At 49.7% G+C, this 12287-nt stretch overlaps 1 protein-coding gene across 1 annotated transcript in view; it reads right to left on the bottom strand.

Annotated features, from left to right (window-relative positions):
• Positions 1 to 8397: 8397 nt before the first annotated feature.
• The window catches only part of GAB4 (GRB2 associated binding protein family member 4), a 57305-nt gene continuing 53415 nt past the window's right edge, over positions 8398 to 12287 (bottom strand). The window contains exon 14 of the mRNA XM_050746054.1: positions 8398 to 11672. Coding sequence (XP_050602011.1) covers positions 11529 to 11672 — 144 coding nt within the window. The 3' untranslated portion in view covers positions 8398 to 11528. The remainder of the gene's footprint in view (positions 11673 to 12287) is intronic.

Here is a 12287-nt window from a genome sequence, read left to right as displayed (position 1 = left end):
GAACTTACAGATTCAATGTTATTCCCATCAAACTACCAACATCGTTTTTCACAGAATTAGAAGAATTATTCTAAATTCCATTTGGAACAACAACTACAGCAACAACAACAACAAAAAATCCCTGAAGAGTCAAAGTAAGCCTAAGCAAAAAAAAAGAATACAAAACAGAACAGAAAACAAAACAAAAAAGTGGGAGGCATCACACTACCCAACTTCAAACTATGCTATGGGGACACAGTAACCTAATACTGACTGGTACAAAAGTGGATACAAAGACCAATGGAACAAAATATAAAAGCCAGAAATAAAGCTGCATACCTACAACCACCTGATCTTCAACAAAGTCAACAAAAATAGGCAATGGGGAAAGGACTCTCTATTTAATAAATGGTCCCGAGTAACTGGCTACGCATACGCGGAAGAATAAAACTGGATCCCTATTGCATTAGTCAGCTTTCTCTAGAGGGACAGGACTAGTAGGATAGATGTACATATGAAAGGGAGTTTATTAAGGATTGTTAAGTCACACAATAATGAGGTGAAGTTCCACAATAAGTCGTCTGCAAGCTGAGAAGCAAAAAAGCCAGCCCTAGTCTCCAAACCTAAAAAGTAGGGAAGCTGACGGGGCAGCCTTCGGTCTGTGGCTGAAGGCCCGAGGGCCCCTGGCAAACCACTGGTGTAAGTCCAAGAGTCCAAAAGCTGGAGAATTCGGAGTCCAGTATTCAAGGACAGGAAGCAGCCAGACTGGGAGAAAGATGAAGGCCAGAAGACTCAGCCAGTCTAGTCCTTCCATGTTCCTCTGTCTGCTTTTATCCTAGCTGCACTGGCAGCTGATTAGATGGTGCCCACACAGATTGAGGGTGGGTCTGCCTCTTTCAGGCCACAGACTCAAATGTTAATCTTTTTTGGCAACACCCTCACAGACACACCAAGGAACAATACTTTGCATCCTTCAATTCAGTCAAGTTGACACTCATTATTAAACATCACACCTACCTATCATCACATACAAAAATTAATTCAAGATGTATTAAAGACTTAAGTGAAAGATCTCAAACTAATCAAAATCCTATAAGAAAACCTAGGAAATATCCTTCTAAATATAAGCCTGGGCAAATAATTGTGGCTATGTCCTTAAAAGCAATTGCTACAAAAACAAAAATTAACAAGTGAGACCTAATTAACTAAAGAGCTTCTCCACAGCAAAGGAAACTATCAAGGAAGTAAACAGACAACCCACATAACGGAAGAAGGTATTTGCAAACCATGCATTCAACAAAAGTCAAGTATCCAGAATCTATAAGTAATTTAAACACTTGAACAAGCAAAAAGCAAATAACCCCATTAAAAAGGCAGCAAAGGACATAAACAGCCACTTCTCAAAAAAAGACATACAAGAATATTCATGAAAAAAATGCTTATCATCACTAATTACCAGAGAAATGCAAATCAAAACCATAAAGAGATATCATCTCACACCAGTCGGAATGGCTATTACTAAAAAGTCCAAAAATAACAGATTGATGAGGTTGTTGAAAAAGGAGTGGGTATATACGGTTGATGGGAATTTAAATCAGTTCAGTCACTGTGGAGAGCAGTGTGGAAATTTCTCAGAGAACTTAGAACTACCATTCAACGGTAATTTTTTTTTTTTTTTTTTTTTAACAATAGCAAAGACGTGGAATGAACCCAGGTGCCCATCAATTATGGGTGGAATAAATAAAACGTGGCACATATACACTATGGAGTACTACACACCTATAAAAAAAGAATGAAATCAAGCCCTTTGCTGCCACTTGGATGCAGCTGGAAACCATCATCCTAAACAAACAAATACAGAAACAGAAAATCAAATATCACATGTTCTCACTTATAAGTGGGAGCTAAACATTGGGTATGCATGGTAATAAAAATAGGAGCAATAGACTTTTGGGAATACAAGAGCAAGGAGAGAGGGAGGGGTGTAAGGGTTAATAAAAACTACCTATGGGTCTCTAGGTTCACTACCTGGGTGATGGATTCACTCGTGTTCCGAACCTCAGCACCATACAATATACCCAGGTAACAAACCTACACATATACCCTGATTGTAAATTAAAGTTGGACAAAAAGACTCAGGCATGTAGTTCATAATTATAAACACTTGTTTTAACATAAATGCATATTTTTCTTTGTTGAATATTAGAGAATATAGCTCCAGGAAAAAGTGCTACATTTTTCCTGTGGCTTTACATACCACTTGCCAACAAGCCAGTTTGAGAGTCAAGACAGAAAAGTATAGGATTTTACTGTTTATGAAATTCTTCCACATGTGTTCTAAAAGCACATTATGGTTTGGATATATGTTCCGTTGCACACAAGCTCTGGGAAGTGCTTGTACCAAGGCACATGCATCAGGCTATGCCAGTTTCTCTGGGAGCAGCAGAGCTTGCTCAGGGGGCCATCATATGTAAATTTCCAGAAGCATTAGGAGCTTAAGAGTAATTTGGGGAATTGTTTTATTTTCTTAAAAGTATGAAGTTCCATTCTATGGGGGAAAATGGCATTCGATGATCTTTTTTCTGTTGTGAATATTTTTCCCTCTCTCTCTCTCTCTCTCTATGTATGCATGTGTGTGTGTGTGTATAGGTTCTGTCCATCTGTCTACCTTTCTGTCCCTATTTGTTGATATTGTGTGTGGGGTGAGGAAGAACTGGATAGGGCAGAATTATAAGAAAAAAAGAGGGACTAAGAGAGAAGATGCTGTTATCTCCCCTCTGGCAGCTCTTTTGATCTTTTTTAATCATCTGTGGGAGGTGATTGGCTAATCTGATATGTTATCTAATAAATGCTCCTGGGAAATGAGTGAGTTAAACCACTGCTCGAGCAACGTCTTCTGCAGTAGTCAGAGGACGTGCACTGGGGAGATGAGGGTATTGGGTGTTAAGCCAGCTCGAAGCTCTGTGGAATCTTGTACAAATCTAGGGCACTGTACTCAGGATCTGAGGACAAGAATAGGGCTAGAGTAACTGTCATAAATGCTGCTTAAATCAATTAAGAAACACTACATTGTGCTTAGGTGTTTTCTTTAAAATATATCATTATTAGAACTAGTGCTTGGTGATATTGCTGCAGGTGCAGCTGTATAATGTGATAAAGGGTAATGAGGGGAAAGCTTGCTCATGACCAAGGACCCATACCACAGAACCCCAGCACACTCCCATTGACCTGACTGTAGGATCATGTCCCAAGGGGGTGACTAATTGTCTTGCAAGTTGACTCTGCAAATCTAAAAGTAGAAGACGAAAGCAGGAACATGACTGCGGGTAAGCACCATGGAAGAATAGAACGCCAAACTAGTAGAAGGTAGACATATCCTCACCTGAGAGATGAGGAAATCCAGGCCCAGGGAGGTTTACAGGTTGAGTCAGAGACGCTCACTGACCATGGCCAGACAGCAAGTGAGGACGAGCACGGGGGCTCACACCGAGGTCTTGATGCCACTGGATTTGGCCAATGGACCAGGGCTGTAGCTGCTGGGCTCCTGTAGGAACTTATGAATCCTTCATTCACTGCCATGTGACCTGACCAATTCTTTTCTCCATCTGAATCTCAGTCATTTAATCGATAAAATGGGCATTACTTTAAGGTGGTATGAAGTGAAAGGTCACATAAAAGGCCCTCATGTCAAGATGAGAAGCTGGACTGTGTTTGCAGGCAGAAGCTGTTGGCACCATTTGTAGGCAGTTTCTCAGGACTCCAGCCAGGTTGGATGTAGTGAAGACGACTTCCCAGAGGAGGTGACTGTTTTCTAGTCCAGTTACTGGGCTGATTCTGGTGCCCACTGCCTTGCCTTGTTTCCTCCTCAGGACTTTCATGTTCCCAGTGAGGATTACACTAAGCAGCAATTATGGTAGGAGGCCTGGACCTCACAGGAGAGCGAGCTGACTGGCTTCTGCCCTGAGCACATGGCCAAGTCAGATACGGGCAATATCGTTTTAATCAATCTGGGTGCCCCATGCTGCGTGAACAGCATCCCTCAGGCCTTGTTCGTGGTTTTTGAATAGACGCTGATTTTGCACTTCCTGTCTGCCCTTGGTTCTCCGCACTATGGTCAATGGTAGATGGTAGAAAGGAGTGAGAATGTGGGCTGGAGAGAGTGGGTCTTGCTTTGCATTGCTGACATGATCCCCTGAGGTCTGTGGATACGTGAAGGCCCCAGAGGGCCTCAAGCCATTGTCAAGGTAGTAGGTAGCAACGGGATAAGAACTCAAGATGGGCACAAGGGTAGGCGGGAGGAGGGGTCCTCGCTGGCTGCTTGACATCACTGACTTTTCTCCATGAGTCCATGGTGGTGGACTGCGTCCTCCTGTGTGGAGCTCCCATTCATTCTGGTTTCAGACATGTTTTTGTTGAATGCAACAAACGCAGTATTTACTATCTATGGCTACCTATTCACTTTATGGCTTGCTTAAAAATCACTCAAAATTTCAGCTTTGATTCTGTGAAAGTAAGCTTTGATCCAGGTTTATAGTATGACCTCAAGGCAATTTCTCCTCTCTGAACTTCAGGTTCAGCAGAGGAGGTTGGCTATGATCTCTGACTTCCCAAGCTGCGGCTCCTTGTTCTTCTCAAACTTCCTGGTGAAGGACTTGTTTTTTTCTAATTTTGGTCTGCTGCAGACCATTACTTTTGTAAAATACAATAAAATGACTTACCAAAAAAAAAAAAAAAAAAAAAAAAAAAAAAAGACCCTGTGTTTATGTGGCCATGGTAATATCACAATGCTTTACAGGTTTCTAAAGGCTTCCTCCATTTCTGAACTTACATTGCCTTGAAACAGCTGAGTGGCCCACACTTTAAGAAGTGCTATTCTGTGCGGTGGGCTGTTTGGAGAAATGCATGACTGATCTTTCCAGATTGTCTAGTGAGAAGAGAAACAAAGCTGGGATCTGGAAATCAGCTTGTTCCAGGGAATATGGGCATGAAGAGGATCTCCTTCCTGTCTCCCATAGGACCACACCTCTGCCATCAGAAGCCAGTGTACACCACCATGTCCTCTTCTGTCAGCATAATTCTCATACTGATGCCTGCCTTTCTCATTTGAAGGCAGGGGGATAACTTTGGGTGACTCTAGGGCCAGGGTGCTGAGCAGGGCTGCAGGAGTGGACTGGGGGTGGAGTTGGAGCCAGAGGCACTGCTCTGCATAGGTCTGAATGCCCTGTCCCAGGGAAGCAGGGAGAAAGTGGTGTGGGTGGAATAACTCATGGTGGCTCTAGGGCCAGGCCCCTGAACAGGGGCTGCAGCAGTGGACTGGGACAGAGGTGGAGCTTGCTGCTTTGCAGGGGTGTGGATGCTCTCTCCTGGGGAACCATGGAGAAAGGGGTATGGGGGCTGCTGTGGTTGGAATGATGTTGACATGAACTCCGTGGCAGACCTGAGCCCCAGCCTTAGAACCCTGGTACCACAAGACCTTAGGACACACTAATCTTTGGCTCCTGGGGCTATGGGATGTCAGAGCTGGAAGGGACTTCAGGGGTTACCTTGTTATACCGCTTATTTTCCAAACCAAGGTCATTGCTGTGTTTCCAATCCCAGACACTCTGGGCCAAGTGTTCACCTTCTCTTCCTCCGGGTCCCATGCCTCCAGCCTCACTTTGAACTAGAAATGCCTGTTCTGCCTTTGGCCTGGAGACCATGGGTGAGTAGAGGCTCCTGGGCACTCCTGCTTTTTTTGTGAAGCTTCAAACACTCTTGGCTTCATTTGAGAACAACTCACAGCCTTTTATTTCCAGGCTGCAGTGGCTCTTTGCCTTCCTGGATCAAGCCTCCCGCTGCCAAGTGTGTGCAGCGGGAGGCATGGGTGGAAAGGTAGCTCCGGTCAGGCCCCCACAGTGACACCCTCCCTGCCCCAGGACCCACCTGCATGTGACTACAAGAGCCTGCTTCATGGAAGAAGCTATTAAGCCCTTGTCCATGCTAGCACAGGTTCATGATGGAGCCTCTGGGGCCATGGCAGGGCCCCCTAGAGCCCCATTCTGTGCTGTGCTGCCCAAATCTCTCTCCAGTGATTCCATCTACTGCATTAAGCCTGGGGCCTTCACGTGCTGTAAGTATCATTCATCTACTGTCAACTTTGAGCACCCACATTGCCAGGCATCCCTGGGCTGTTGAGGGTACAGAAGTGAATGAAGGGGGTGAACAAAAAGGGGGAGAATGGCCTGGGACCAGGGACCCACAGGGACACCACTGCCCTCTCCGTGAAAGCGTTGTGTGGTCTCCAGGGCTCCAGCTTTGACTTGAACCTGGTCAACTACTTCCTGTTCCCTCACAGGCTGACAGCAGAGAGCTGCTGCTCCAGCGAGGTGGGTGCTGTCCCTAAGGGTGTTGAACAGACAGGGGCCTGAGCCAGCGGCCACACTACCTCATCCAAAGATTGCTGTGCTTCCCCTTCGATGCAGGAACTGCAAGATCCTGGGTGACATCGCTGCCCACTTGCTGGTGCCAGGCCAGAGCTGTGAACTAGCACTGAACCAGCACTCTCTGGAGTGTCCCGGGAGAGCTGTCCCAACCACTGCTAAGCCCGCAAGGGTGCTGCTGCCCAGCCCCTATGGGAAACTGCCCACACAGGTGGCCTTCTCCTGCTGTCTACTGCAATGTCCCATCCCTCTTATGCAAGGAAAGTCTGTGTGCTCTTTTACCAGCAGTGGCCCAGGGAGGGGCCCAAGGCTGAGCCGGGCTCTCCCAGAGTCTGGACCACGTCCACCCTCCACACGGCTGGACGGAAGCCATTTCCAAGGACAGCAACATCCTCACCTGTGGGAGAGCAGACCCACCAGATTCCTGGATTTGATCTCCTGGGTGGAGATGCATCCAGTCTCAGCCAAGCATTGGGTCAATATAGTATTTCCCTTCACTTTGAGTCTTAAAAATCCATCCATCCGTTCACTCATTCATTGCTCAGTGTCGGAATATATTGGTGATCCAAACAGACCTAACCCCTTACTTCAGAGGAACAGACACTGCATAATGAATTATGCAGTTATTTAGTAAGTGTGCTGTTCTACGAGTGTGAATGGCCAAGTGTCAGTGGGAGGTTAGTTCTAGCTCCTAACTGTGCCTGTGACTCCACCCTTTAGAGTTAAGGGTGGTATCAAAATATTTAACAACTGGAACAGCAAAGGCTTTGGCCAGCAGGATGAGTTTTAGCCATGGACAACCAGAGCAGTACCTGAGGGCTGAGCGGGGGCAGTCCAGTGACCTTCTTGTGCCTTGAGCCTGCTATAGCCCCTTTTCTACGAAGAGAAAGACCCTTGTTCTCAAACAGTATGAAACCAGCCTCTCTGGAGCCTTTGAAAGCTGTTGCTCTTCCTGTATGCTGTACCCTTGATTTCCTCACTGCATCTGGGCAGCCTGATAGGGACCCGTGCTCCTCCTTGGTAAGGCGAGGACATACCCGTCCCCTTCACTTGAGATACAGCATGGAGTGAGAGCCCTGTGTGCTGAAGGACTTGCCTAGTTCTGAGGCTGGGAGGACCTAGAGGATTGAATGGAAGAGGGAGGAAGGGTGCACAGGATGCGGCATCCCAGTGGAATACTGTGGAGGGGACTCACCTCTCAGGTGCACCTGAAACCCAAATAACTGGAGATGTTTCAGACCCAAGAATTCTGGACTGCCCACAAACACCTGTTGCAGATGCCACATTCCTTTCCTCGCACCTAAGAAGCTGGGGAGGTTGAGAGGGGGTTGTCACATCTCCAGAGCTGGACTTGACACGGGTCAGGGCTAGCTGGGAGGCAGCCCCGTTTCTCCGGAACTCAAACCCATCTCCTTCCCGTGGGCACCATCCCATCCAGGAGCTGGAGAGGAGCACACGAGCAGCCACACTGGCAGGGCCGAGGACTAGCTGTCACACAGGGCCATGGTGCACCCACCATGGCTACACCCAGCTCCTTACCACAGGCACCATCCCATCCTGGAGCTAGAGAAACGCAGGAGCAGCCACGCTCACAGAGCCCAGGATCAGCCTTCACCACAGGTTTCCCACTCCAGAGCCTGCACCCGGCTCCTTTCCTGGACCCCACCCTATCCTGGAGTTGAAGAAGAGAAGTGGGGCACGTACAGAGCCTGGGAGCAGCCCTTACCACTGGGTCCCCAAGCACCATGCCTGCAGTGCCATTTGGGAGAACATGGTACAGGTAAAAAGGCACCAGGGACCTCAAGGGCTGCCCCACTTGTGCAGTGGGTGGAGGGGAGCTGTGAGATGTCAGACCTCAGGGACCTGTGCCAGAGGCCCAGTGGACACAGACACAGATGAGGCCCTCTCGGAACCCACCACTAGACACCCTTCTGAGAAAGACGAATTGGCAGATGCTAGCACAATGTCCAGTTTACAGATTAGGAAAACAGATTCTGTGATAAAGAGAATTTATTTTCTTTCTGAGCCAGGAAAACTACTTATTTCCTACTTAAGATGAAGTGAACAGACTGGCACAGTGGCCTTCCTGGGTCATTGGAGAAATGATTCTGAAACGCTTTTCTTGTTGACAGTGTGTGTCTGTGCCTACCCAGGGCAGCCAGGTGCTCAGGCTCACCCCAAGGTGGGACTTCAGTGAGTATGGGCTCCACTCCCAGAGAGACCCAAGCAGCCCACCCTGGGCTGTATTCCTCATGCACTTCACTGTTGTCCTGCTCCAGTGCCTCAGTACAAAGGAGCCTGCCAGCACGAGGCCTGTCCCGTGGCCACAGCAGAAACGACAACCACTTGAGCACACTCCTGTCACCCCAGGTCTGCTCACAGGGTAAATACACATAATAAAAGTTGTAGAAAAAAATGGATTAACTTCAGTGATTAGGCACCAACAGTGATTTGAAAAATGAAATGTCAGTTTTAAATGGTACCAAGTCAAGAACTTAAGACGGGGCTTCTCGCCCATTTTCTCTTAAGGAGAAACCAAACATTCTGTACAAAATGATTCTAAACAGCAAGATACAAGTAGCCAACAAATAAAAACAAGAACACACACTGCCGGACCGAATATGCCAGCCTGACTCTGCAGTGGGCTCTCAGCAGGCAGACGGCCATTGTCCCAGGCCCCAGGGGCCTGGTGTATCCCAGAATGATGCCCTTAGTGCTCTGCAGGTCAGCCTCCCCTCCCCCACACTTCCTAGATCAAGGCCCAGGCCCAGAACGGCAGTGCTCACTTCCCTGTCCTGCATCTCCCTGGAGGTCACAGTCATACCGGTGGTGCTGTGCCAGGGCCTGGGACTGAGATGACAGCCTCACAGCATGCTGAAGGACCACAAGGCAGACTGCAGCTGAGCCTATGATCCCACAACCAGAATGGTTGTGCTTCTGCCGTAGGAATGCGGTCTGTTTGACTGGTTTGAACTAAAGAAGTTGTCCATATCAAGCCAGGGAGGGACTGGCCAATTGGCCAAAGCTCTGGTGTTGCTCATCCCTCGTGATGCAGATCCTCCAGAAAGAAGTAACAGAGCAAGGAGCTCCCCGAGACCAGTAGAGCCTCAGCCTAGGAAGGGGCCAGAAAATATCAAATCCAACTACCCACTCCACAGATGGAAAAGCAAGGTCCTAGGGAGATGTCCTTGCCCCTGCTTCTCATTGTTCCCACCTGACTGCTCTCTAACTTTGCAGGTGGTGGGGGTGGGTGAAGAAGGCTCCCCTGGAGAGCCCAGCAGGACAAGCCCTCATGTGAGTTGCACTGGCTGAGGTGTCCCTTTTTGGGGTCTCACTCATGGCCAGGCCACCAGGGGAGGTGGACTTTAACCTCATGATAGGTCCAAGGACCCCTGTATTAAGCTGAGTTGACTTTTCCTTCTGGGCTGGTGGGTGGAGGGGTGGATACATGCTAGACATGACTGGAGTTCAGGCTTGGGAATAGAGCTCTGCTTCCAATAGGCCCGTGTCCTCTTCTCTTGCCCTTCTTTCCATCTCCACCCTAATCTCACCCTCAGGGTTTTGGTGGTCACAGGAACCAAGAGCTAGAAGGAACCCCTCTGGAGATGGGACTTCAACACCTCAGTCTCTGAAGCCTCCACCAGGTTCATGCATGCCACGCACACTCAGAACACGCAGCACTTTCTCAGCAGCCTGGGATCAACAAGGAAGGTGACTGGGCTGGGAACTGAGATCAATACTGGGCCCCATTGTAGTCAGCTGGGGACAGGGAACAGCAGTTAAGAGCTGCGCTGTATGGGGTCTCTTGCAGAGGACCTTACAGGGACACAGTCAGGGCTGGGCCAGTCATCCAGCACCCTGCACACTCTGCCCAGTGTGGCCACCCAGCCATCACCATTCCAACTGTGGAAGCACAAAGGCCCGGCCCCTGCAGTTCTGAGCAGCTGGACCTGCACTCCAAAGTCCCTTTGGTCCCTCAGCACAAGGCTTTTCCAGTCTGTCGTTCCTTCTTCCTCCACCGCACCCTGGCCCTGCCCTCCTTCCCTGTAAAAATCTGACCTAACTTCCTCTCAAGCCTAACTCAGGCACCCCTTGTCCTAAAAACCACCTTCTCTGCCTCCACTCCCTGAGGAGTTTCCACTTTCTGGGCACCCCATCAGCATCTTCAGCCCATCTTGCCCATCACCACCGTCTGCGTCCTTGTCCTTTCCCTCACTGATGTGACCTTGTCAAGTTTGGGAAAAGGTCTGATAGACTCCTGTGTCCTCAGTGCCTAAGCCCGGGGCCTGGCCACCTGAGCCAGGGGAGAGGGCTCCTGCTGAGGGGTACATCCCCAGAAGCTGACCAGGCCCCTGGTCTGGTGAAGTGTGGCACTCACAGGTGCTGACAGGGTGTGGAGGCCGCCTCCATCAAACCCTGTGGGCAGTCATTTTTTGGAGGAGGAAAGTCTATTCACCCCAAGGTAGGTTGAAGTGTCTGCTCTGCCCTGTTCATTCTGAAACTCTTAATGTTTTCCCTTCCTTTTGCCTTTCCCTCTCTGCCTCTCCCACCCAGGAGCAGCTGCCATACTCTGGCCTCAGTCTGAAAGTGGGAGAACCTGCAGGTAAGAGCTGCCTTGCTGGGTCTAAGGATCTAATTCCTTTGCTTCTCAAGACCACCTTTAACCTTCCTTCTCAACTATCTCAACGTCTGATGGCCTTGCCTCTCCCCTGACCAAAAAATGCCAGGGCTGAAAAGGTCCATGTCCACTGTGGCCTGCGGGCCTCGGGTCCCAGGGTCAGCAGGGTAGCTCCTCATGTTCCAGGATTGAGGGGAACAGCCCAAAGGCTAGAGGGAAGAGGCTGAGGACCGTGAGCGAAGTGTGAGTGTGGAAATCTGTTGGGAGCCTGGGTCTGAGGAGCAGGAAGAGACTGAGGATGCTTGCTGGCAACCGCTCCTAGCAAGGGGGTGAAGGTGGGGACCACAGCCAGCCAAAGGCAGACGTGGGCCCCGAGTAGGCAGAGGATGTGCCTGGATCAGGCCTCTGCTCTCTGGATAAGGGATGCGGTCCCTATTACCACAGAGCTGTAGAGTGTGGAGGAGCAGCTCTGAAGCACTGTCCTGGCCCCGCTCTGGTTTTGGTGGCCCAAGTCACAGCTTGGCACCCCTGGGAGGCTCCAAGGACTGCCGCAGGCACATCTGTTCATGCATGGTCTTCTGCAGGGCCCAGGTCTTCTCCAGATCCACCTGGACATAGTCCACCTTCTCCCCGGACGTGACAGAGCCTATGGATGACTGAGGGACAGAGGGTGGAAGTGGGAGTGGGAGTGTCTGTGAGTTCCTGGTGAGGAAGGACAGGCTGAGGAGGGGGCTCTCCCAAACTGTCTCAGGGGGAAAGGAACCTCCGCCTCCTGCTCTCAGCAGCCTGTGGGGCCTGGGCTTTAAAGCCTCAACTCCAGGCTAACCTCTCCTGCTGCTGGATGCCACAGCCCTGCCAGCACTTCTCATCTCCCAGCTCGCAGGAAGAGCCAGGCCCTTCTCTGGCCCAAAGATTGGTCAAGGCCTTCCCCTCTAAACACTCATCCAGGGCAGGAAATTTCCCAGGTGTCAACAAGCACCAGCCTAGGCCTTTCCAGGGGTGCCTCGGTGAGCCCTATCTCCCCAAAGGGGGCAAGGCACAGAGGTGGAGCTCTCCACCCTGCTGTCTAGACAGGCTGGCTACTGTCTAGTAGTAGACGGTGCTTTACTGTCTACCAGTAGGTGTGCTTTCTCGGGAGGCTTTCCGGGGCCCCGAAGTCCCTTCTGACGCCCCCGCATTGATGGCCGAGCTCTGGAACCCTCCCACACAGTGAGTTCTCCTCATAGAAGAGTTTGGCCTGGAGCCAGGTTGCTGAGTCCCGGGTCTCTCCT

The sequence above is a fragment of the Macaca thibetana genome, chromosome 10, assembly GCF_024542745.1.
Source record: "Macaca thibetana thibetana isolate TM-01 chromosome 10, ASM2454274v1, whole genome shotgun sequence".
NCBI lineage: Eukaryota > Metazoa > Chordata > Mammalia > Primates > Cercopithecidae > Macaca > Macaca thibetana.
The sequence above is the reverse complement of the archived record's forward strand: the minus strand, read 5'-3'. Positions and strand labels throughout refer to the sequence as shown.